The sequence below is a fragment of the Poromitra crassiceps genome (genome assembly GCF_964638095.1).
Source record: "Poromitra crassiceps genome assembly, chromosome: 2".
NCBI classification, from domain to species: domain Eukaryota; kingdom Metazoa; phylum Chordata; class Actinopteri; order Beryciformes; family Melamphaidae; genus Poromitra; species Poromitra crassiceps.
The window spans coordinates 2320694-2348646 of record NC_139624.1 but is presented as its reverse complement, the minus strand read 5'-3'; the positions used below and the strand labels follow the sequence as shown (position 1 = coordinate 2348646).

Below are 27953 nucleotides of genomic sequence, written 5' to 3'. Positions count from 1 at the left end.
AGCTAACTGATGTAGCAAACAACTTCATTAGCAAACAACCATCATATCTTCACAAAAACCAGTGGTTATGAATATAATTCCATAACTGGATAGTACCACTTCGTTTTTACAAAGCTAGCTATCAGCTAACATGTCGTAAAATGAGACTCAGCTTGGGTTGACAGCGACAGTGCGCATGCACGACTTAGATCAAGTAGTGACAGCCTGGTCTGTTCTGAGCATGCTCAGAGGTCAGAGGTCACCTCTTCCAGAAGTCGTCTCGTCTCTTCTGAGCACGCTCAAGCACGGCGGACGCCACGGAGCAAGAGGCGGCCGAACGCCACGACATCACCGACAGCCGGTCATCTAGGCAACAAGACAGTCAGCTGGTTATAATCCCCCTGAGGTCTGCTTACCATGGTGACAAGGTCTGTTACTTACACAGTGGTTCCCAACCTTAGGGTCGCGACCTTAAAGGCCGGCTTTACCGTGGGGAATATGAATATATATTAATTCTTAAAAAATCTTAAATTTCGAATCCGTTGAAATTTTTGAAATTGCTTGTTCACAGCCAGAGAAAAAAAAATGAAAAAAAAAAAAAAAAAAAAAAAAAAAAAATTGGGCCAGGTGACGCGTTTCGCGTCGAAACGCGTCACCTGGCCCATTTTTTTTTTTTTTTTTTTTTTCATTTTTTTTTTTCTCTGGCTGTGAACAAGCAATTTCAAAAATTTCAACGGATTCGAAATTTAAGATTTTTTAAGAATTAATATATATTCATATTCCCCACGGTAAAGCCGGCCTTTAAGTGGGGTCGCCTGGAATTCAAATAGGGCTGTTTTTTTTTTTTTTTTTTACACGAGACCCAATTTAATACTACCGAAGACGATTAGGGTCACTTGCAATTTTTTATAATTTTTACTTATTTTTTAGTTCTGAGTTTAAAGTGATAATCTCTAAGATTTCAGCTTTGTTCTCTTGGGTGACACCTATGGCGATGAGTGGTAATTGCAGGTGACATCCAAACAGTGTTGCATTATGTGACATTACTAATGTCACATAATGTCACTATATACTGCAAAGTAAGGCTTCCATCAATGGACCATAGCCTCAATCAACATTGTGAGTGACTCTTAATTTTAAGTTTTTATGTAGATGACAATCTTTGAGATTATAACTTTAAATCAGGATTCTGGGATTAAAGTCAGAATTCTCAGATTAAAGTCAGAATTCTGCGTGGAAAAAGAAGCATACTATGTGACATCACTGACGATGTCACTGATGACATTATCGATGGTGTACCGGAATTTGAATGTCGAGGGTCCCTAGATCTTTGCAACGTCAAAATAGGGTCACGAGCCAAAAAGGTTGGGGACCCCTGTCCTAGTATAATACTCTATAGCAGGGGTTCCAAAATTTAAGAATGCCCCAGGTACACTAAAATCTTCCCGGGCCCACGCAACCCTTTAATCACAACTCTGATCAACACACCAGACTAAGAAGATGTCATTTCCCTATTTTTTAAAAATGTTTTCATTAACAGAGCATGTGAATTTGGGCATACAGCAAATTAGTAATCCATCCACTTACAAGAAATTGAGGCAAAATACGCAAAAGCCAGATTGCCAACATTTTCTCCCCCTTACTCATGGGGCCGGTTGCACCAACTGGTCTTACACTGGTCTTAAGCTAAGTTGGTCGTAACTTTACGACCTAACAGCTACGCCGGTTGCACCAAGACGACTTAAGCCTTATTTTCACTAAGACCAGGCGTAACTCCTACGCCTCGTCAGGAGGAGGCGTAGCAGAGATCTCCGCGGAGACCTTTTTGACCGTCATCGTCGTAACACCGCCAGTTCGCCGTCTTTGAAAGCACGACGTTAGATTATAACTAACTAGTTGTGTGGCTTAGCCTTCCCAAATGTTGCCGTTACTTTTTTAGAATGTAATACATAGAATTGGGAACGTTACATTCAATTTCATTCAGACTCCCTGACACTAATCGCCGCCGCCATTTTCCCCCGGGGCTTCCACAGGAGGAGGGGGGTGGGAGGAGGGAGGGTGTAGTGACGCACATACAGTAGTGGGTGACGGCGCGAGGCACATGTGGGCCAATCAGAGGGCATTCCCCGACAATTCACATGAACGCGCATTGCTACGACCAGCGTAGTTAAGACCAGAGTAAGCCGTGTTGGTGCAACAGGCGTAAATCCATGGTCTTAACTAAGACCGACGTAGGAGTTACGACCAGGCATAGTTAAGACCAGTTGGTGCAACCGGCCCCAGAAGTATTTGCGTGCCCAGGGGTTAAAGTGGGATTTGGGAGGTGGTTTTGAAAAGAAGATTCACGAGCATTTCACCACCACCCTCCAAACAATGCACTGCACTTTTCTTTGCTTTTAGCAAGATTTAACTCAAATTAGCCTGACATGGTTTGAAAGCTGGCAGGCTGGGGTACATCACCCAAATAATATGTGTTAGTATTAATAAGACCTATTATGTCTTATTAACGTTAAACAGTATGTGGATGGAGAATGCTAAAGCCATTAGCGGCATGTTCCAGGATGTATAGTGAAGTAAAACCATTGATTTTGGTGGTCTAACCTAGTTTGTTAGAGTCTTATTCAAGCTTTCTAGTCAAGTACAGTCCATTTGGTAGTTTGTATTTGTCCAAAAATGTCTGCCACTCACGGCCCACCTGCAGTACCTCCACGGCCCACCAGTGGGTCGCGGCCCACACTTTGGGAATCACTGCATATAGTACAGTATATTATATAATACTCTATAGTAAAATATATTCACCTTCATCACAACCACAACTTCCACCTGGACACTGGAGCCTGAACCTCAAACCTAAGTCTCCTGAGAGGAGAGAGAAGGGAGAGGAGAGGAGAGAGTACAGGAGAGAGGTGAGGAGAGAGAAAGTTAGTAAAAGACTAAAAACATTTATCAACAATCTGGGTCGTAGTTAATAAACTCTCTCGTAATGGACAAGCCCCGTCTTTTATTGTCACACGAACACCACAACACATGCATGCGGCCACAACACACTCATGCTGACGGTGGCCGGTGAAAAGTGTCCTCTGCATTTAACCCATCCAGGCATGTCCTTTCCTCCGAGGGGCAGGCCAGGAGCAGTGGTCGCTTTCTCGTACAGCGCCCGGGGACCAACTTCGGATGTTGTCGTCACTGGTCGGATGACGATGACGATCTGATCTTCTGCATGTTTTTAGTGGGGGGGTTATATACGGAGGAACCCCCTGGGGGAGCACGGGGAGAACATGCAAACTCCACACAGAGAGAAAGGCCCTTACGACGAGATACCCCACCTGGGCAGTAGGCACTGAAGATATGGGGGGGAACACAACCACAGCGCCCACAGTGTCCCAGGCGAGAATCGAACTCAGGACCTTCTGACTGCGAGGCGACAGCTCTACCACTGAGCCACCGTGTCTTCGTAATAATATAGTAAACTGTCTTGATAACCGCCAGCACTGTGCCACAACTCACATCAACCTGCGGAAGACTTTTGATACGGTGGATGACAACATTTGATTAAACAAACTATCCTCCAGAGTTTAGATGAGTTCTTGCTCAACTGGTTTTCTAATGATGTATCAGGGATAACACAGATGGTTTTAGATCCAGCTCACTTGTAATTGAGAAAGGTGTTCCACAGGGTCCCACTTTTATTTTCTCTATTAAGAATATTGTACTGGCATCAACGCATTGTGAAGTCAAATTATTATGCAAATGACACAATCCTTATGTGCAGCAAGCTTATGTGCTTGTGAGAGATATTCTTCCTGGGATCTCACACAAGGCATCCATGAGAAACCAGCCAGGCGAGTCACCCGTCACCCCTAACCTCATCAAGGTAGGCTAGAAACGGCTCCCACACGGTTGAAAACCTTTTAAGTGAATTGGTCCTCGGAAACCTAAGTCTCTCCATCCGTATAACAAAGGTCATGTCTGTCAACCACAGTTGGAAAGAAGGTGAAGAGGATGACAGTTGTCCCCTTGTTATGACCCTTGGTCATATGTACTGTATTGTTTGTCATCTGTTAACATCAATCTTCCTCCTCAGTGTGAGTGTGTTCAGTGTTAATGAGAGATGAGGTGCAGGTGGTGTTCAGTCTGATTGGCCTGGTCAGGTGATGAGGCTGCTGCTGGCTGATTGGCTGGTGGACATGATTTAAGACGGCTGATGCCATCCTTCTGCCCCTTGCTCTCCTCATTCCCAATGATGATGGCTGCTCTGCTGACGCTTTGCTGTGTTGTGTCTGGTAGTAACTGTGTAGGCCTACTTTAGTAGTTCTGTGGAACTTTATTAAGATGTGTAGTTATCTTGGTAGAAATAGCTATGTTCCAGATCTACACTTTTGTACACTGTAAATAACTTTTACCCAAGTAGCAGAAAGTAGGAGGGAGAAGCCCTTTGTTTTTTTTGTAACATATTTTCTCATGTTTCTTTGGTAGGAGCTTAGGTAAGAGCTGTGTCTTTTGTGTAATCAACCCTTTTCTTTTGTTAGGTAAGTTTAGAGTTGGGGATTAGTTTGTTTTGTTTGTTGTGTTGGGGACATGATCTGCTCTGAAAATAAACCTGCTACTTGTGAACTTTTGACCATGGTTTGGCTGATCATCCTTGGGAGTGGGAAGAGTGGGGGCACCTTTGTGTTGTGATCCGGTTCCCCTAGGCCGGGTCGTAACACCCCTGTGTCAGAGACTGTTGCTCTGCTCTAGGGAAGTTCAGAGAGGACTCCGAGCAGCCGAAGATGGCGAGTTCTGCCTCCCGGCTGGAGGGCTGCAGTCTGCTTTGTCTCTTATAGGCCTGCTAACCTTGTCAGGCAGCTGGATTCACGTGAGATCATGATCACACGACAAATCCATCTCACCACGCTCCAATCTATTGGTTTGAATCTGAACCACCAGTGGTTCACACCAATCAGCGTCCTATGAGGCAGCTGCATGCGGGCTTTGGTGTGACACCAGCGGCAGCGAGCCGCACCAGGCTCTCTGCTCTGTTTAAAGCTCTATTCACACAGGACTGCTATATTACCTGGGGACCTCATGTGATTTAGAAAGGAAGATTGGAGGCAGAAAAATAAGGACAAACCGCACTAAATGGGTGATATCATGCAGCCAGATGCTCAAAGGGCTTTCCTGAAAGCACGTTGTTGTGAAAATATCCGTGTTTTGGAATGGTCAGATGAGATGAAGTTGGAAAATGAGCAGAGCATTTTGTGTGTGCCCTCTCTTCTCCTGCACTGCTTCACTACCAGCTGACCGGCCAATCAGAGTGATTTCTTTACCAGCTAACCAGCCAATCAGAGTGATTTCTTTACCAGCTGACCAGCCAATCAGAGTGATTTCTTTACCAGCTGACTGGCCAATCAGAGTGATTTCTTTACCAGCTAACCAGCCAATCAGTGATTTCTCCAGCAGCTGACCAGCCAATCAGAGTCATTTCTTTACCAGCTGGCCAGCCAATCAGAGTGATTTCTCTACCAGCTGACCAGCCAATCAGAGTGATTTCTCTACCAGCTGACCAGCCAATCAGAGTGCTTTTATCTACCAGCTGAACAGTCAATCAGAGTCATTTCTCTACCAGCTGACCAGCCAATCAGAGTGACTCCTCTACCAGCTGACCAGCCAATCAGAGCGATTTTTCTCACTGACAACCTGACGAAAAGCCTCAGACAAGCCAACTAGAGCAGACGGTGTGGGACACACTGCAAAGACTCTGGCCACAGATGCTCACCGACAGCCCAGACATGGCCGACGCCCGATTATCAGCTGTATGTGTTTGTTATAATGTAATAGTTATTAAGAATACAACATGTTGTTATTAATAATATAACTGCAGTTATATTATTAATAACAAAGTACAGCAGCAACAACACTGAGGACCAGATGTTACCATTGTGTTGGAAGTCTGGGTGTCGCAGAGTTCCCTGGATACAGTGTGGAGGGGGCGGGGCTGGAGGGTTTTGCTTAATCTTGATTGGTTTAGAGGTGGGGCTGGGGGAGGGGCTAGGAGAAGGGTGGTGGCTGTTCTCTGGCCATGCTCCCTCTGGTCTGAGTGGCAGGTGGCCCACAGTCTCCGCCCCTGCTGCCATGGAAACAGCTGAGCCAATCCTCTGAGGGCACAACAATATACACTCATACAGAGGATAGAATCAAATACTGTATAATAAAATAAAATACAATGCAATACAATACAATACAATACGTTGGCATGATACCAAGATTTTACCTGCGATACTATACCAGCAAAAGTATCACGATACTGGGTAGTATCACGATACCGCGGAGAAATATATATTTTTTTTAATGAATGTGCAAATGTAAGAGAACTTGACAGATTTTAACTTTTGGGGGAAGAATCACTGTTGTGGTGCATGAATAACATGCTTAATTAACTCTACAGGTAAGTTAAAAATAAATGAGTGAAAATATGTTTGTAAATTGTGTGTTTATTAAATGAACAGTTAAATCTGCCCTTCAAAACATACCCACTGGCATTTAGTCTTTTTTTTGCGTACTTTCTTTCTTTTTGTCTTTTTTCATCAACTTGGTGGACTTCTGAAATGGCTGGGGGAAACAGAACACTAACAGCACAGCTACTTCAAAACTGTAGATAAACTGACATGATGAGTGATATTAGATGCACACATTAGATGCATACAGAACGAATGAGTATGCTTGGGGGATGTCCCTGTCAGTTAAGTTATAAAATCTATAAAATCTAGTTATATAATCTATAAAATATATAAAAAATGAACGTTGCATAACGTTACAATAGTGAGCATTGCGCTCCTGAGGTAGGTTACATTAATTAACGTTAACGTAACCCGACACACACAACATTAGTTGCGTTGCTAACGCTAGCAACTGCTAGCAAACATGATTACATTATAGTGTTATGTTGCTAATTGTGACGGTTCGCCCTCAGTCACCCCTTCATGTATAGATATCATAATATTAATTTCTTAATGATAATGGCTGGATCTTGTCTATGAAGAGATGTGTGGTGTACAATTGTGGCAGCAGGTGGCGCTTGTGTCTATTTCGGGGTGGCCAGTATGTCTATAAAATGGCCGCCATTTAGGCGTGCAGGAGCTCTCAGTACGCCCATGGAAGCGTCGCGCTAGAGGGGCTCTCAGTCCAATTCACCCAGGAGCTCTGGAAAGCCCATTGAAGAAGCCTCACGCTAGATGAAGAGGTTTAGTTGTCTCACACAGAAGAAAGAAGATCATAGCGGTGGAAGACCGCTTGTTACCAGCTCATATTAGGAGAATATTGGAGCACTGTTTTAGATATTATTTTTGGTCCACTTCTGGACCCACCTGATGGCAGGAGGCAATCGTGGATTCCTCATGCACAACCAGCAGAGCAGAGCTGGCTGGAGAAGACGCTCCCAGACCAGAAGCGGCCTACTACCCGAGTAAGTGCACTCCCTCTCTTCTATGACAAATCCAGCCTATCCAGTCTAACGGTCCATATTTCAGCATTTGAGTGTTGATTCAGTCCGCCCCTAGACAACGATAACGATAATCAAATCGGATTGGGTCAAAACGTCATACTAAGCCCTTGTTCACACAGGACACCAAACGTAAGTAGAACTGAAGCTTGAAGCATGCAGGCACAAGCTGAACTGATGCCTAACCGTTCACACAAGAAGCCTAATCTTTTCCTCTCAGCACTATTGGTGCGCCTTGAACCCGCCCACAACTTCCATTGACTTCATGCCTGGCAGCTTCAAGTTTCACGTGTCACGCTTGGAAAATAGGCGTGACTCCTGAACGATCGCTAGAGCAAGGCGTGAGCATGGCTTCGGCGAGACGGGTGGTGTGAACGGCCTCGCCTGTTAACAAGGACGCCTAAATGAAACTTGTGGGTTCAGCGTAGTTAGAGCTTAAAGGAGAATTCAGTTTTTTTACACCCCAGACCTTATTTCCAGCTTAAAATATTATGTTTTACTCACCCAAATAACTTTGGTTTCATTCGGATGCCCACAGAAGATATTGAGCTCAGAGTAGCATCCTCAAACAGGCTATAACGGGCGCAAACGGGGCAAGCTGCATGTGCTCTGTAAATCGCACATTTTCTGTCACATCGCGGTTCATTATGGTTGTTATATAATTATGAGAACATGAATTAGCGATCTAACTAACCTCTTGTGCTCCCGACTGCCGACAGCCTGCTCTGTTTGCTGTCCAAGTGTCCATCACAGATAACACCTCCCGCTTTATCTCCCGCTGCTGTTTGTTGTTGTCGATATGTGGCCTTATTCCAGACGAGCGGCAATTGAATTGAATCGTCCATAATCTTGACATCAGATCATATCTATATGCCAAGCTAGGCTGCTAAGCTATCAACACAACAGAGAACGAGTCAACATTGGAGATGTTTCAGCAGATTAGACACCGGTTTAGCGTCATCTACAGCTTTGCCTTCCTCATCAGGTAAAATGCCGATGTAGTTCCAGATTAAAGATTTAGCATTAGGCTTATATTTTTTTCCTTTTTTTCCAGATTTTCTATCCCATTTTTTATCCCCAATTAGTGCAAAATTTTCATTTATTTATCCTGGTTCTGCTCCACCCTCTGTCGATCTGGGGAGATCCGAAACTGGCTCCATGCTTCCTCCGAGACATGGGCAGTAGCCAGCCTCTTCTTTTCACCTGACAGGGGAAGCTTCACCGGTCGGACATAGCACGTGGGATGATCACACTATTCCAATGAGTTTCCCTGCCTCTGAACAGGCGCCCCGAACGACCAGAGGAGGCACCACTTCAGCGACCAGGATATTGCATGTTTTTGGTGAGGGGTTCCTATTATGAAGGAAACCCCCAGGGGGCACGGGGAGAACATCCAAACTCCACACAGCATTAGGCTTCTTAAGTAATGTTAACGTTGATGGTGCGAAGTTGTTCGCTACTAGTACGAAGCAGGCGAGGCTTCCGCCATGTTGCAGCTGCTGGCTCACAATAATAAACACTCATACACGTGTTGCTGCCTCGCAGGCAGCGCTAATACTTGTTTCTTCCAGAAGAGGGTGTGCTAACGTCAATATTCTGACTGAAACCAGTGAGTTTGAGAACAGGGGCAACACATTGTGCTTGGTTGGCACCGTCATTCCACGGTAGTAGCATAATTTACAGTAGCTGGTATAGTAGGCACCGTGACGTTTAAGCACCGCGGTAGGCGGTATGAACCGGTAAACCGTGCAACACTACAAGATAATGCAATATAATACAATGTAATGTATGTGTGTGTGTGTATGTATGTGTGTGTATGTGTGTGTGTGTGTGTGTGTGTGTGTGTGTGTGTGTGTTACCTGTGCTCCGTATGGAGACAGACTGTCACTCCTCTTCACTCCTCCCACCAGAATAGCGCCTCCTGGTGGAGACACAGAGTTAGGGTTGGGCAGTAATGAGGTCATACCATATCCCGGTGGATTTGTCTGTTTCATAACTGTCATTACGGTCTTATAAAAAAAATAAAAATTAAGTTTAAAGTCCCTGGAAACCAGAAATATCTTTTTATTATTTAGCATTTTGAGTTCATCACATCACAGGAACCTATGATAATAAGCCACCAGCCAAATTTGAATGATGATGAACGTCGCAAAGTATATACATTTAGGTTTGACAGTCATGGCAAAAGTCATGAGAATCAATTACATTTTAGAGTGTATTTTCTCCCGCGGACTGTGTGGGCGTGTCCCGTCTGCAGCAGGTATTTTCCTCTCTCTCTCTCTCTCTCGGAGGAGACTGCTCGGAGGAGACCTCTCTCTCCGTTAACGGAGAGCGAGAGAGAGAGAAGGAGAGAGAGAGAGAAGGAAAGTGAGATGGAGTGTTGTGTGTGTGTGTGTGTTCGCGCGTTGCTCGGCGAACACACTCGCCGCTGTGCTGCGAGTGCACAGCGCTACTGTGTGTGTGTCAGTGTGTGTGTGTGTGCGCGCGCGCGTGCATGCGTGTGTGATTCGATTAAATCTTATGACATGATAAGCTCCTGCATTTTAGCACCGCGCGCTCCGCTCTCTTCAATGAGGAAATGGAAATCCAGACCTTGTAGAAAAGTGTCGATTTTTGGGGTTAGGGTTGAAAGTAATTCTCTCTCTTTTCAGAGGCACACAATTACTCACATAAGACCCTAAATTTAATAGTTAGAAGGTTTTTGTGGATTTTGGTTTCCAGGGACTTTAACAGTTAATGTTAAATGTCATCTGATTCTGTGTTACACTATTTGCGTAAACTACACCCGGAAAAACAGCATAAGCTACACCCGGAAAAACAGCATAAGCTACACCCGGAAAAACAGCATAAGCTACAGTACACCAGAAATAGAATTCACAACTGTCCGGTCCCTCCGCAGTTTAGCGATAGCCGCATTACCTTGCTGTGATCTCCCCATTGAAATCAGCATGACTCGTACATGTTAGCGCTACTGTTTCAGTCACACAGTAATAGTTCCACTTATAGTCATATGTATTTGTTCCATTTTTGCAACTAACTTAAATTTCTGAACTTGAGCACAAAAGTTATTTGCCAAAAAATATTTGGTGAACAGTGTGACTAATCAACACTGTCAGGCCATGACTCAGAAACATCACATGAAATATCTAATGACTGTCTGTGTGGTTGAAGATGCTATGAAAGTGATGAGAAACCTTTTTCAGCTAGCAATCTGTAGCTAGCGAGCTACTGACTCTACTAACTAGTGCTTACAGTGCCGTGCATGAGCCAACTGTCACAAACCAGGTGCCACTCGGAAATGGTAGCGACTATATAAAGTCATCATTTGAAATTGGCGGCTCCCTCCAAGCCCTACATGTGATTTTTAATCAGATGGTAATACTGTGTTTTACTGCAGGGACATTTGGGGAGGGTTTCTGTATTTTTCAACCTGGATCCTATTTTCATACTTTCTTTTAAATGTAGGCTATAAATAAAGTGTGAACAGAAATCTTTGAAATCGGTGCAGTATTGACCAAGATCATTTCAGTTGGCAGCTGATTTCCAGCATGCCACTATTGCACTACCCTGGTTGGTGCACCAACGGGTAGGGTAGGGGCATGTGGGAAAAGCAGGTTATAAAAAAAAGTATGAAAATATGGTCCAGGTTGAAAAATACAGAAATTCTCAAAAATCGGAGTGTGTGTGTGTGTGTGTGCGTGTGTGCGTGCGTGTGCGTGAGTGCGCGTGTGTGTACCGGTAGCAGGCGTGGTGCGGTCATGGTGAGTTCTCTGAACCGGTCGCAGCTTCAACCTGGGAGTCGGTAACCTCCCCTCCCTGCACAAATACACACACGCGCACACACGCACACAACACAACACAACACACAACACACACACAGGGCTGTATGAATCATCTCTTCTCGGAAGTGCAGGAATATTGAAGCGTTGTAACTCTGCACCAATCATATTCACAGATTTCTGTTGACATCACACAACTGCTGCGGCGCCATCTTAAGGATACATTTGAAACAACAAGATGCCCTCTATTTGCTGTGCAGTTGGAAATAGAGCTCAACAGTCATGTGACATCGTGAATTCACCTCGGGTTCCGGTAGAGTATTTCCCATTCATTTTTCTCAATCATGTTTCAAAAAAATCGGATTTTTTAATCCTTATATAAAGAGTTTTAAGCCTGGAAGCAAGCCAATCGGCCTGAGAGAATTGTGCCATTAAAACATTTCAATCAGAGTTGAAAAAACATTGAAAAACGAAAAGTGCTGGGTACAAGACTGTGTACATATTATCGTAAGACTGAAGAAACTACTCATCCCATAATCCATTCCGGCATTTCTGGCCAATCGGATTAGCGGATGATTGAGCGACAGAGCGTTTCAGCCAATAGGAAAGCACTGAGTGGCAGTGGGTGGGACCAACGGTCTGAGCGCCCGCCATTAGACGATTAGCTCAATGGCTAATGTTATTGTAGATAGACGTATTTCTGTGCATTAATGTGAATGAACCGGGTAACGGATTTAAAAAATGGGTGCTGGTATTAAAAGCAGTGTGACTTGTAATAGCTTCAATAATATATCGTTCATCACTCAGTGGCACTTTGAGCCCCTTTACTTTGCAAAGTGTAGCCTAAGTCTGTAGTAGCCTAGCCAGAGACAGAACAGCCAGAGAGAGAAATGAGTGCAGGCCACCAATCACAGACGACCATACAGCGAGCGCCACCAATCGAAGGTGTCGATATTACATTGTCGAATTGTGGCTAATAATCAAAATGTCATTGCAGAATATGAACGGAGAAATACTCTGAAGAGTCAGATGACTGTTGAGCTCTATACTGCTGCTACTGGCCAGAGAGTGAAGGACAATATAATAACAACGTACTCATCTGTCTCATCCTCTTCTTCTCCCCAAGCCAAACACCTTTCAGCAGGAGGCCCGGGGTGTGTGTGTGTGTTGTCTGCGTTTGTGTTGGTGTGTGTGTGGTGTGCATGTGTGTCTCCAGAAGTCCTCATGCTGGAGTGACTGGAGCAGCTGCCAGAGAGACACAGACAGACAGACAGACAGACAGACAGACAGACAGACAGACAGACAGACAAACAGCAGACAGACAGACAGACAGACAGACAGACAGACAGACAAACAGCAGACAGACAGACAGACAGACAGACAGACAGACAGACAGACAGACAGACAGACAGACAGACAGACTATTAATAATTGTATGCATGATTAAATATGATAATGTCAAAAAGCCAAAACAAGGCAGGGATTCCGTTAGCCAGCAATTGCCGGCTTTTTGCCGAGATCACATGCTGTGAGATCACATGCTGTGAGATCACATGCTGTGAGATCACATGCCGTGAGATCCCAGCCGTGAGATCACATGCCGTGAGATCACATGCTGTGGGCCGGCAGATTAAAAGGTCACTGGCTTAAGTGGCCGGTTGGAAATATGCCAAATAAATAAATAAATTCCTTATATAAAATATCCTAATATTGTGTAACCTATAGCCTAAGTGATGTTGCCAATATAGGCTACAACTTAAATATAGACTTACATATATATTTTTATTTTTTAAACCTAACAATGGTGCAACAAGTACTTCAGCTGAGGCGAGCAAGACGGCAGAAAAGCGTGCACCTGCTATTCTTCCTCAAGAAGAAACAGCGTGGCTGCCACCGCCAAAAGCGAAAGAGACAAGAGATTCAACCCAGATTGGCAGAAGTTCACTGGTTAAGACATGAAAAGGTGGGCGGAAAAGAAAAAGAATTCGCTATTTGTGAGAAGCCAGGTAGGAAAAACGGCTTCACCAAAGGGTCTATCAATTTGAAAGCATCAGCACTTACAGAAGACAGTCAATGCATGCACCGACCACACATCAGCACACATAGCCTACATGTGTTGGATGATTGGATCATAGCATTTGTTTTTTGTGTTTTATTGGTGTTTAAATGTTGGCTATAGATTATAGTTCTTAACGGGCCAGTAAATTCAAACCTGAACCAAATAATTTAATTAAGGAGCGCTGTGTGGCAGCTGCGGCTCCCTTGACATACAATACATTTTGACTGGCCGGTAAATATTCTATATGACCGGAATTCTGGAATGTTACCGGCTGCATTGGCCGTCGAGAAAAAAGTCTAGCGGAATCCCTGAAACAAGGTCGGGGTGTCAAGGACGTTTGACGCCTTATAACGTCTTTTGTGCACGTTCGGCCATTTTAAACAATAGGTACTTCAGAACGCACGCGTCAGATGCTGTTAGGGCTGGGTATCACCACTGATTTCCAGATACAATACGATTCCGATACACAAGGTCCTGATTCGATTCTATTTCCGATTCGATAGATATTTCTGCCTTAAGATAACTCCTGTTGTGATTTGGTGCTATATAAATATAAAATTGATTGATTGAGTTGCACCACCAACTTTGCTTGGATATGAAAGAGATTCTCAAAGAAGTAATGCTGTAAATTGTACAAGGGACCCTCTAACCTAACCTGGTGCATTATTAAAAATATTAATGTTTACAGATCTCAGATCTCGTGGTCCTAAGAACCAAAACCACGCGAGTCTAACAGGCGTTTGACCCCAGGAAGAATAGAGTTTGACCCCAGGAAGAATAGTCACTGCTGACCAATGGGGATCTGAAATAAACAATAAACAATAACAGGGTTAAAGCTTCAAGCATCAGTTCCTTCAAATCAATATCGATTCAATATCGATTCAATATCAATATATCGATTGACAGTGCGTTTGGGCCTTGAGACTAATTGAACTGATATCAATCCAAAAAGGTTCATGACGTCTGACTTAGTTTTACAGTATTAGATATTTCATGTGAAAAGACGTTATTTTTGTTTTTGTCATACCTGACAGTTTCGACTGCTTTGCTTCCTGCAGCCTTCTTCAGAGACATCACGTGATGTTGCTGTGACGTATATATGGATGGTTTATGTAGGTTTGGCCATCCCACCTACAGCAACATCACGTGACGTCTCTGAAGAAGGCTGCAGGAAGCAAAGCAGTCGAAACTGTCAGGTATGACAAAAACAAAAATAACGTCTTTTCACATGAAATATCTAATACTGAACTGATATCAAATGAAGGCTGTCTCACCTGGCCAGGTCCAGGTCCAGAGCCTCCAAACTGCCCCCGTGTGGCCGGCTGCAGAGGTCAGAGGTGAGGCGGGGGGACGGGGGTGTGGGGGGGTCTGAGGGGAGGTCGGTGCTGTCGCTGGTCTCCCACAGGGCGCAGTGCTCAGACTGAAGCTGGCTCAGATGATCTCTGGAGAAGTTAGTGCCCCAGGCTCTGAGACGATGTGCCAGAGCCTGCTGCCTCAGCTGCTGCACCTGTACACACAGAGACCAGATAACTATATGCCAATAGAGCAGGCCAGGCCATGCGTGGGCTCACCGCACGCCGCACGCCTAGGGTTTTGGCCCCAAAGGGGAGAGTCGATCCAGCAGTTTTGCCGGATCCGCAATACAGCCGTAACGCATCTGGTGTACATTGCCTGTAAGACACCAAGACCGTGAGGAATACCATAGAAAATTTCATGTTTCATCAAAAATGTTTGAGATTTGGAGATTTCAGTAAGAACTGCATTTTTCTGACGATTTGGTGCACTTCTGTTCTGGAAATAGCTCAGAAACGCCCTTATTGTCAATATAATGTACCTAGGAAAGCCGTACATCCCTGAATGCCCTACAGTAGGTCTCTAGTTTGTGGTTGTAAAGTTTCATGATATGATATGAGCATCTTCACTCTAGCTTTAAAAATGAACCCGCTGGAGCATCTCAAAGACAGTAATGTCGGCCGCAGACGAGGAGGAGAAAATCAGGGACATTTTTAGGGACAGCTCCAGCCGGGGACAGGTCATCAACGGGGACAGGTCACCAAAAATGGGGACTGTCCCCGAAAATCATGGACGTCTGGTCACCTTACCGTTAAACTGCCAAGTATATTTAGACAACTCTGTTTCCTCTTTGCCACCATGTTTGTATTTTTGCACCACTTGGCTGAAGCCATGCCTTCGCAGGTAGTCGGCAGCAGTCAGAAACCAGGATAAGATTAATCAGAATCAGAAACAAGAAATTGGAAGAAATTCCATCAAGGCGTTCCTGAGATATTGCGATAACGAACTTGGTCATGGTGTTTGTGAAGTCACAGTGACCTTGAACTTGACATTTGACCACCAAAATCTAGTATGCAAGCCACAGGGCCAGCTTGGCGAGCTGCAGGTGCGAGCCCGTGCAGTGGGCGAGCCTAGGCATCGAGCGCTCGTAGGGCGCGAGATGCCTAGTTTAACCAGAATTACCATACAAAAATGCCATTGATTTTGAGATGAAGGAACTGCAAGTGTAGGGACTTCTGGGTTGGTCTAACAAAATACATCATCCCTGCTAAATACATTTATTGATAACTGAACTGTGGATCTCACACTTGGGGTAGCCTACAGATATACATTTTTGAAGACCGAACAGCATCTGGTGATAAAATTGTATATCAGTACGTAAGTACAAAGAAATGTGTTTCGAGCGCTAAGCTAACGCTAACTTGGTTACTTGGTAACTTGGCTTGGTGTTTCCATGCTACGGCGTTAACAAACCGACTGCTGGGAAGGTTTCATCGGAAGGAGATCGTGATGTCATCATGATGTCACAGCGTCTTAATCTTACACGGCTGCAGATTCCACCTGGAAACACTGAGATGACATCACCTTGACCCCATGACCCTAAAGTCCCCCTACCCCTCAGAACAAGTTACTAGTACAAAATGGGTGGGAATTTACCTGTATGTGTGTGTGTGTGTGTGTGTGTGTGTGTGTGTTGTGTGACTAAGTGTTGTTTCCCTGAAGTGTTTGTGGTTTCACCGCAACTGACACTCAGCATTTTGATTTACCAGCAACACACACACAAACACACACACACACACACACACACACACACACACACACACACACACACACTGTGAAGCATACTCTAAACTTTAGTATGCTTCACAGTGTGTGTGTGTGTGTGTGTGTGTGTGTGTGTACAGTACACTGTGACCTCATCTAACCCAGAATAGATGCAGAGTGATGAGCAGACAAAAACGCTTCCCGTCACAGATTCTGCTCACTGCAGGTTTCAGAGTGCATCATGGGACAAACAGCTTGTTGTCCTCAGCAGCTACAACAAACTTTTTTGGCTTGTGACCCCACTTTGACGTCACAAAAATCTAGGGACCCCAGACATTCAAATTCCAGTACAACATCGGTAATATTATCACTGACATCATCAGTGTGCTGACTTTACCCCTACTTTAATCTCAGAATTCTGACTTTAATCTCAGAATTCTAACTTTTCCCCCTCAGAATTCTGACTTCTTATTCTAACTTTATTTTCAGAATTCTAACTTTATTCTGAGAATCATAGTCTCACTTGCCAGACTATCTCCAGAGAGTCTGGCTGCTCTTACTCTCACTCTGGTCTAGCGGGGAAAAAGGCTCTGTTATCTTTACAACCATCTACTGAAAGTACCAAGCAGGCCGGCTTTATTGAAAAATGTAAATCTTCATAAAAAATGGCCATTTTCAGCGTGTAGCAACAAGCTATGTTGTTGTTTCACAGCGGCGGAGGCATTTGAGAGCAACAGGCAGGTTTTGCTCTGACTGAAATGGTCGGCACCAATGGCAGAGCTTAGACCTGCAGCCTGCTTCCAGGCAGTCAGACTCAGAATCAGAATCCTGACTTAAAATCAGAAGTAAAAAATAAAATATAAATAAAATAAAATAAAACTAGAATGACCGCACCGCGGATATATGCCTCTGCCAACAAGTGAGCAGTCGACATCCATGTTTGTCCAGACTTTGACGTTTGAGCCAAATGTGAAGAAATTCTGTAAAGGCGTTACTGAGATATTGCGTTAACGAGCTTGAAAATGGCGTTTGTGAGGTCACAGTGACCTTGAACTTTTGAGCTTTGATGACCAAAATCTAATCAGATCATCCTTGAGTCCAAGTGGACGTTTGAGCCAAATATGACGAAATTCCGTCAAGGCGTTCCTGGGATATCGCGTTAACGACCATATAATAGGACTGACGGACGTATGGATGGATGGCCCTAATCCATTTAAATTTTGTATGTGTGTGTTTAATTTTTTTATTTTTTATTTAGAAAGCTCCCAAATGTTCTACTACATGTGTAATCTCAGTGCAATCCATTTTTAACAAGGGCCAATTCACAGTGTTGCACTCTAAAATGCCTGCAGCTGAGTGGACAGTGAATACATATACATCGTTTATCAAGTGTGCTTGGACAGTGTGCTGGCTACGGGTGTGCCTGGCATCGCCAATCAACCAAAAGACAACTTCAACTTTGCACGTTTGCTAGTAGTTTAATATCTGAAATAATGAATTACCATTGCAGTAAACTTCTTTATCTACATGAGGAACAGAAAGATCTGCAGATCAATACATCCCTCTCTCTGGCTGTGTGAAATGCGGTGCGCTGGATGCGTGTTTTGATCTCAGAGAGAGAGAGAGAGAGAGAGAGAGAGAGAGAGAGAGAGAGAGAGAGAGAGAGAGACAGAGAGAGACGCGCTGCGGCCACACAAGGGGATGTGGAGGATGCGTGTGCTTGATGTGTAATTGATCCCTCCCCTCTCTAATTGACTCCTCCCTATTGCTCTTTGGCCCTGCCCCTTGACCTTCTGACCTGTGGGACGGTGAAGTCTGTGACTCCGCCTCCTTCCTGGATCCTGTAGAAGAGAGGACAAACAAAGCTGCACTCATACTCTGTCAACTTCCTGTAAGACAGACAGATAGACAGACAGGCAGGCAGACAGACAGACAGACAGAGAGGCAGGCAGGCAGGCAGGCAGAGAAACAGATACACAGTTAGAAAGACAAACACAGACAGACAGATAGAGAGGCAGACAGACAGACAGACAGACAGACAGACAGACAAACACTTTTAGACAGTTAGCAGTTTGAGTGTGTGAGTTAAAATGTCATGTGCTCGCATTCGTGCGCAGGTTGCTGTCTGTCTGTCTGTGACACTGTCAGTCTGTCTGTCTGTGACACTGTCAGTCTGTCTGTCTGTGACACTGTCTGTCTGCCAGTGACCTCAGGTCGCCAACTTGTAGCAAACTGAATGATAAATGCCTTTCAGCATGCCATCAAAAAATAGTGCAATAGAGAGCCGCAGGAATGAGTCCGGAAATCATCGATGCTAACACTCCTGGTTCTTCACTGTTTTCTCCTATGGGAGTTTTGAATGGGTTTTTGGCACGATGCTTCTAATAATCTCTCTGGGCAACGCTGGCTTAATCAAACCGAACCAGTGTTTAGTATCATCTTCACACACGAGGACCACTTTTATGAGTTTTGAAGCTTTTACGTGCAGTTAAAAGGGCGGCTAGCTAGCAAACGGCTAAATGAGACTACACTGTTGAGTCGATGGGGATATATACGTCAATAACGTCACCACTTCAAAGGACGAACACGGAAATTCTCTTTCCCTCACCTGGTTCAGCCCGTTCAGCCCGGGGTAATCAGTGCACACATCCAACAACAGTCCAGGTTGAGCGCTGACGTGACGTGGAAGCCTGTGTAGTTCTGGATTAGCTTAGCTCGAGCTTTTTACTTCTAGGGCTCGCATTTACGCTACAAAACTCATGAAAGTGGTCCTCATGTGTGAAGATTATCCGACTGAACTCTGGTTCGCGTTTGATTAAGCCATCGTTGCCCAGAGAGATTATTAGAAGCATCGCGGCAAAAACCCATTCAAAAATCCCATAGACAGAAACAGTGAAGAACCAGGAAGTCCGGGACTTTCGCGTTCTGACTACAAAAATACGTCATCCCTGCGGCTCTCTATTAACTTCACGCCGTGTGCCCGGTTTAACAGTCCACTCACACTCTCTGCTGATTGGTTTGGAGGGGTTAACAGTCCACTCACACTCTCTGCCGATTGGTTTGGAGGGGTTAACAGTCCACTCACACTCTCTGCTGATTGGTTTGGAGGGGTTAACAGTCCACTCACACTCTCTGCTGATTGGTTTGGAGAGTTTAACAGTCCACTCACACTCTCTGGCAATTGGTTTGAGACGACACAATTATGGAGAACCCTCCACTTAAACGAGCAAACAGAGGGGGAGTGAAGGGGGTGGTTTGACATTGGGCCTCAATATCACATACACACACACACACACACACACACACACACACACACACACACACACACGCACAGACACACACACACACACACACACACACACACACCTGTGTCCTGCCTGAGGAGGGGGTGTGGCCTTCTGGGGTGACGGTGACCTAACATCCACTTTCTGAGGGGAGGGAGCTTCCTGTTGGGGCCGGGGTTTCCTCTCTGGCTCCTCCCTCCTCTTCCTGTTGCCCTGGAGACCAAAACAAACAGCGCTGTCAGTACCGAATCGGTTCCAGCTACAGGATCGTTTATGCAGATGCGCGAGCGGTCCGCTATCTTAGACAGTTAGTTATGGGAACACCACTTCCCACCCAATGAGCCAAGGCTCATTGGGTGAGTGACTTTTGGCGAATTTGCCGTATTTCAAGATGACTGCAAAACGGAGATCGCTAACATTACTTTTGCTGCAGTAATTGTCAAGGGTTCACTAAAGCCTTTATATCTCAGGCTCTGTAGCATATAGAAACATAAAATAAAAGCATTTGAGAGCTTAAACCTGTGGCTTTTTATTTGGAAGGGTTACATTTGCCGTAATCTTTATTAACATTTCTTAAAATGCGTTAGAATCTTTTTATTTTTAGGGGTTAAAGAAATTTTTTTTTAATTAACATTAGGGCAAATATAATACGAAAAGCCAAAGGGTTAAGCTCTCAAATGCTTTTTATTTTATGTTTCTATGTGCTACAGAGCCTGAGATATAAAGGCTTTAGACGTCAGGTTTACAGGGGGTGTTTACAAACGTGCAGTAGGTTTAGAGTGCCACTCTAGAGAACGCGCGCAGGTATCAATGGGTTAAAGGTCAACAGCTGCTAATGCTAACTGTTTCCCCTGCAAAACCATGTGTGTGTATACCATGTGTGTGTGGAACAGAGGGACTCTCTGGTGTCGCAGGTGTTTCTGAAGGCGGGGTCCTGTGGGCTGGGCCAAGCCCAGGAAGCTCTGCCTGTACTCCGTCTCCATGGTGACAGGGTGCTTCTTAAAGGGCGGGACGGAGCTGCTGGAGTGGAGCACCTGCAGGGTCAAAGGTCACACAGGAAATCAACCAGAGCAAAACTGGAAACATCTGAAACTAGGAATAACCTAGTTGTATGCCTCCACCAACACGTCAAGTTAGTGTTGCCATTCAGCCTTATGGCACTTTAGGCAATGTTTGGGAGTACCTCAACAACACGGCTAATCATTTTCAGCATGGAAAAAGTCATGTTCCTCCGCTCCTCATCCCTCCTGAGCAATGAGCCTTCACCTTCGTGAAGGGGCCCTCCGTTAATAGAGATTTCAGCCCAGGGGCGGAAGCCATCGTCTGGTTCCCTGTACTCTCCCACAGACACCCCCTTGCCTTGATGACATCACAGTTCTCAAGTGAAATCACTGATGACATCACAGCTGCTCGAGTGACATCACAGTTGAATGACATCGCCGATGACGGGGGTCCAGTCCATGACATCAGATCCTTAGGTCGCTGGTTTGAATCTGGCTCGCAGATGTCCCAATGTGTATAGTCTCATCAATTGGTATGAGAGGGCCTTTTCAACATAGTTAACATGGGGGTGTATGGGGAATGACTCTCTGTTTGAGCCAGCCTCAAGTGGACATTTGAGGAACTGCAGTTTGTGGTATCTACCTGCTGTGCGGTCAGGATGGGGGAAGCAGCAGGGGGAGGCTTCTTCCAGCTGGACTGTGACCTTTCACCTCCTGACGTAAGTCCCGCCCTCCACCTCAGGACACGCTGCACCTGCAACACACACACACACACACACACACACACACACACACAATTATTCACACAATTTATTCGCATCTGGACTGAAAAGATCAGTCCGCAAAGCATTTGTTGCCGGCCTGTGGCCTGTGAGGAAGCGATATGCAGGGAGACCGAGAGAGAGACAGAAAGCCAGAGAGCGAGTGAGAGTGAGACAGACAGACAGAAGAGAGTGAGAGAGACAGAGAGTGTGAGACAGACAGACAAGCTGTTTTCACACATACAGACAGGGAAATTACCTGTAAATCAAGACTGGCTATTTCCCGGAATTTCCCTTCACACCTGAGGGATCACATGTGTAAAAACAGCAGCGAAAGTATTTGAGGGGGGTCGGGGGGGGGGGCACTGCAGAGCGGGTGGGGAGTGACGTGTGCACTTGGATGGGGAATCGTCCTATTTTACCCCTATCATATCAATCGTGATCATTAGGGACAGTTCCTCAATAAAATCATAGGCAATGCAAGGCGGGCATCATGCACGTGACAAAATTAGGCAAAGCACACAAACTGCTGGACTTGCACTATAAGCTGAAATATAAAATTAGGATCAAAGCCTTTCACACTTTTGGATTAAACAAGATCCCGTTGTGTATAGGCTGAGGACCAACATTTTATGGTTAAAACATCTTCACATGCACCGTTTTGGTGACTGGTGAATGCGTGGATTATTCATTAGGCTATTATTACAGTATTATATGATTCATCATCATCATCATCATCATCAGCAACATCATCATTATTATCCTATTATCATTTTTTTGCATGATTGGCGTCAGACAATTTAACGTTATAGGCTACCATAAGTTGCATGGCATTCACTGCACGCACGCACGCGCGCACACACACACACACACACACACACACACACACACACACACACACACACACACACACACACACACGAGGGAGACGAGATGAGAGCAGGATCATGCAGTTCTGCATGATCGATTAGATTAATGATCGATACTCACATTTCTCAAACAAATTATTATATCAACCATGTCGGTTATAGTGTAAAAAAATATTCATAAAAAGCTTAGACAATTTTCAGGACGATCAGCTGTTACTGGGAAACGAATCTACCAAAAGTGCATCACTCATGGAGCACAACCTCCTTCAGCAGCGCATGAGGTATGCCTGCTGTCAGGGAAAACATATAGGCCTACCGCACGCGAGTCTAATTGATTAATTGAGTTAATAATAATGTAGGCTATGAAGTAATCTACTTTACTTTTCATTTAAAAATATATATAAACATATGCCTTGTGTTATTTCAGGATAGCAGTGTGGATAAAGAGAAGGATTAGTGTAGACAGAAGAGTTCAATTAACATATTCTGTCCGTTTTTCCAATAGGCTACTGTTTCATGTTAATTTTGGCTGTTACATTGGCTGTAAGGTAATTTAACTGTTGCACGCTGCGCTGTGCAGCAGGCATGGGGAGGAGGAGGTAGGGACAAGAGGAGACGAGAAGATCATTTCGCCAGTTTGCTTTGATGTGCGCGAATGATTAGATGATGCACGCTGGAACGTTAAGCAACGTGTGTACACCTCGCCCATGAGAGAAGGACCGGCAAATGACTTGACACGTTTCACACTTGAGTCGCTTTGCCAGCATACCGGTCCTCCTGTCACTACCTAGGAGCTAGTAAAAGATCAGCGATCGCGGGGGCGCGCTTGTGCCGGAAAACAATTTTCACACATGAAAGGCATAGACCACTTTCTGCTCATTTCCCGGTATAAAGCGCATGTGTGAAAACGGCTACAGACAGACAGAAGAGAGTGAGTGGTAGCTGAAATCGAAAGTAAAAAGACAGGCGCAAGGAGAGGATCATCATAATAGTAATAATACTAATAATTGTGCTCCTAAATATCCAAGAAGATCCCTTTTTTCTCTTGAGGATCATAATAAAAGGTGCTCCACGCTGGATCAGGTCAGGTTACAATGCACCTCTTTTGTGTAGTAAAAAAGACGACTAAGGGGACATTCACACCAAAAGCGTTTTTTTTTCCGTCAGAATGCTATGAAAATCATGTTGAGAGCGCTTCCATTGTGCACAAAACAGCGCACGGAGCGTTTTTTTTGTGCTCCGTTTGTTTTCCCCTGTAGTCGCGTGCAGTACAGATCAGAACACAACGACCACACGGACGGTAGCCAGCTAGTTTTGTCTGTTCGATGTTGTTCACTGTCAACATGAAAGCCAGATTATTGCCAATTCTGGCAGCAGCAGAGGTTGAAAATCCCTCGGGAGGAGAAAAGGTAGGATGAGTGAAAAAGACGAGCAGGGCGCTTTTCCTCTAATGTTCAACTTTTTTCAGCTTTAAAATGCCCACAGCGCTCCTCCAACAACAACAGACGTCACCAGCACTTAACGCCAGGTGCGTTCATTAAAAGAGGAGCAGGTCTAGCGCGTCCAAAAACGCTTTTGGTGTGAATGTCCCCTAAAGTGAAATCATAAAGTGTTGCAAACACATTTCTTGTGACCATCCGCAAAATGTCTCGATTTGAAGAAACATAACGTCTCACAGACATGAGAGAGAACACAGGTCTGTGCTGGGCAGCAGAGGCCCTGGCCCGGCCTCTGCTTTATTGACATGACATTTTGGGGTTTTCTTTTCTCATGTTTCAAGCTGTGCCCTCGGCTGGATGCGACAGCTGTCTACACTTTAATATTTCTTTCTTTCATATGAACAGGAGAAAACATGTGCGTGTGTCTGCTTGTCTTATCACGTCCATGCAACAGATCTTGGAGTCCTGTCTTAGGCAGCGTGGCTACCCGGACCACTGGATCAAACCAGCCGCTGATAGATTCAAGGATAGCTCCCAATTGGAGTGTCTGACCTCCAGGGAGAGAACTAGGGAACAGCGTACCTACTGTTTTGTTCAGTACTCTCCTTTGGGCCGCCTTTTTGAACAAATAATCAAAAAGCACTGGCACATTGTACAGTCTGACCCCTCTCTCCGTGATTCTTTTACAGCTCCTCCTCATATTGTATACAGACGACCACCCAATCTGAGGAATCAACTAGTCAGATCACACCTACGTCAGCCCACACCCTCCCATTTTTTGACACAGATCCCAGATGGTAATTATAAATGCGGCAGATGTGCACAATGTAACTTCACGTACAAATGTAACACATTCAACCATCCTGTTACTGGGAAAAAGTTCAAGATAAAAGGCATTATCACTTGCACTACGTCAAATGTTATTTACATGATCATGTGCACCTGTGGGTTAGTCTATGTAGGTAAGACGTCTAGACGAATCAAGACGAGGATCTCTGAACATAGGAGTGACATCAGAACACAAGACTTCAAGAATCCAGTGTCCTTACATTTTGCTCAAGCACAACACCCCATTTCATCACTCAAATATATAGGTATTGAGCAGGTCACGACGCCACCTAGAGGTGGAGATATCAATCTTTTACTTCTCAAGAGAGAGGCGTTTTGGATCTCCACTTTAGATACTGTTGCTAGAGGGCTCAATGAGTCTTTTGACCTCAGACCTTTTCTGTAGGCTAACTATCCCCCACCCCCCCCCCCCCCCTCCCTCCAATTACAGGGATACTGTATGGCATTGTTTTTCTTGTTTTCTTTTCTTTCTACCTAGGTTATCTCAAAAAAAAATGATTGCTAGGTTTAAAAAAAAAATCTACCTATGTTATCTCAATTTCTTGATTGCTAGGCTTTTGAATCCTATTCATTGCATTTTGGTTAATTTTGATATTCCTTAACTTTAGTTCTACTGTATTGTATTAACTATGTTTCAGTGGTAGTAGAGTTCTATTTAATCTCTTCCCCAGTCTTAAAAACACGTATTGTGTTCGCATTGGTTTTTTGTATTATGCATTTTGCAATATGTTATTTTGTAATGTGTTTTATAATCAGTCGTGTGGAGTATGATGACAGAGCAGGACCTATGGACACACCCTCTAAACAATTAGTGAACACACCTGTGAGCTACTAAGTGAAATGCTGTGATTGGCTGGGCTGTTCCATATATGTGAATGTTTGTCCTGTTTGTCTCCATTCTGATGAAGGTTGTTGAACCGAAACGTTATCAATAAAACTCCCAAGTCTTAAGTATGCTCCAGAGTGCAGACTTTTTTCTTTTCAACGTATAGCCTTGTTAGTCTAGCACCTGGTTTGCATAGTGGATGTGCAGACGCTTCTCTCTACTACCGTGTGTCTGCTTGTGACATGGCTCTGTGGGTGCAACAGCAACTCCCTCTGTGGCGATGTCTGGGGTCCTCTGGGCCGGCTGAACAAGACGCAGCAACTGAGACAGCACACTGAACCCGGTGGGGCCTGGCAAGGAACGGGGGACAAGGCGCGCACCTTGACTCCTTCTGTATCTTCTTGCCCTGCTGCTTGGAGGCAGGAGTAAGGTCTTGCTTCACCCTGCGAGGCTGTCATGTGGTTACCCACGCTGGGTGGGATGGCCACTGGGCACGAGGGGCTGCAGGACGGGGGACCTGGCAGTTATCCGGGCTATATGGGCTGCACGCATGTAATTGTCCCTCTCTTTGTCAGTGAGATAGGCGAGATCGAGCCAGCGGGTTCTCTCTGAGACCACAGCTGAGGCCAGGACTCGGCCCCGACGCCATGGGGGGATTTTAGCAGGGGCGGGAGCATGGGCGGGCGTACTTGCCTTGACAGACAACTCCTTCAGCCAATCAGCGTCGGATCCAGTCAAACCCAAATCCACTCGGGAGAATGGCAGAAAACATATTTTCCGCCGAGAAACTCCGCGGTTGCGGCGATACTCCTGTACTTAATTGTTGTTATTGAGTCTATTTCTGCAATAACTGCACTTTATGGCTGTTTAAACTAGACAAACGCTGACATGACTCCTCGAGACGATCAGGCAAGGAGGCAGCCATTACTGTTTTGTTAGTGCAGTGCTACTGGCGTTCCTGATTGGCCAACTTGCGCTGTCAATCACAGCGGAGGCGCTGATTGGCTCTTATGCTCTGCAGCTTCTGCTAAACCCCCCCCACTGGTGTCGGGGCCAGACCGTCACGGAGAACCAAATGAAATGTGAGTTCACGTGACGGGCTGGTTTACCAGGCTAACTCAGGACACTCTCAACCCTTGACTTGTGTCGTCGGCAAACAGGAATAGATTACATTCACATGCTGATTTCATATCATTAATATAAATCAAAAATAACTGAGGCCCCAAAATGCTTCCCTGGGGGACCCCACACGTCACTGGAAGGGACGAGGACAGGGTGCCGTTGATGTCTACCACCTGTTCTCTTCCCTCCAGGTAGGACTTGACCCAGTTTACTGACGTGCTGCTATCAAAGCCTATCGCTCTCAGTTTGTCAAGCAGGATGGAGTGGTTTACCGTGTCAAATGCTTTCTGTAGGTCTAACATAACCATCCCGCAGTACGTCCCCTTGTCTATCTCACATTTGTGTAGTCTGTCAGGTACAGTAAACAGGTGTCAGTGGAGTGAGATTTTCTGAAACCTGATTGAAATTCGTACAGTAAATTATGTTCTGACAGGTAGTTATCTATCTGCTCATAATACCAGCCTCTCAATTACCTTTGAAATGGAACACAAAATAGAGATGGGGCGGTAGTTTCCCGGATCCAACTTGCTTCCTTTTTTATATAGTGGGGTTACCATTGCAAGTTTGAGTTCTTGTGGGATGTGACCCTGGTTAATAGAGAGGTTGGTAATGTGGGCTATAATGGGAGCTATGATGGAGGCAGAGTCTCTAAGGAATCTCGTGGGAATGTTGTCGTGACCTGTGGCTTTTGTTGGCTGCAGCATACTGAGCTTTTTCATAACCTCTTCAGTTGTTACCTCAGTCAATTTAAAATCATTTGCCCGCACACCCATTTTCTTGTAAAAGGCCTGGATGTGCTGCATGCCATAACGGCCTGAGTGGATCGGCAGTTTATTTACCAGAGTGGTAGCAACGGTAGTAAAGAAATTGTTTAAACAATTAGCCACACTCAGTTTGTCCAATATGATCGTGTTATTTATTTTCAGGTTTAGATTTGTGGCTTTAAGGTCCTTACACATCGGGAGCGTTTTTTTCGTGCGATTACCGTAAATTTCGGACTATAAGCCGCGGCTTTTTCCCCGTTTTTTGGCCCTGCGGCTTATATAACGGTGCGGCTTATCTATGGATTTTTTCAAAAAAAAAAAAAAAAAATCACTCTTTTTTAGCACTCTTTCTAACTATAAATCCACTTCTGTTTTAATTTCCTCTCTTGCCCTCTTTTCACCACACCGCGGACACTGTGTGCACTGTAAAAAAAAACACAGGTGGTGTTGTGTTATGTTGTTTTGTTGAAATGTTAATAAATGGGAGCTTCCTCAAACAGCCATCTCTTTCCCGACAATCCCCTCTGTGCATGAACCCTTACATATGGTAATTAAACATTAAAACACAATTAAAAAAAAAAAAAAAAACATTAAAACACCTGCGGCTTATAGTCCGGTGCGGCTTATATATGTAACAAACAGGCAATTTTGCTGCTGCGGCTTATACTCCGGTGCGGCTTATAG

The 27953-nt window shown here is 44.9% G+C and overlaps 1 protein-coding gene across 1 annotated transcript; it reads right to left on the bottom strand.

Moving 5' to 3' along the window:
* Positions 1-238: 238 nt before the first annotated feature.
* Positions 239-26813, bottom strand: mdm1 (Mdm1 nuclear protein; the record flags this gene model as incomplete). Its single annotated transcript, XM_083653296.1, has 13 exons — positions 239-345; positions 2779-2838; positions 5897-6116; positions 9319-9380; positions 11196-11275; positions 12334-12483; positions 14572-14804; positions 18153-18195; positions 19721-19851; positions 20514-20672; positions 21283-21393; positions 25764-25884; positions 26635-26813. 13 exons carry the CDS (start codon positions 26811-26813, stop codon positions 239-241), a joined length of 1656 nt encoding a protein of 551 aa, XP_083509422.1.
* Between the last annotated feature and the right edge of the window lie 1140 nt (positions 26814-27953).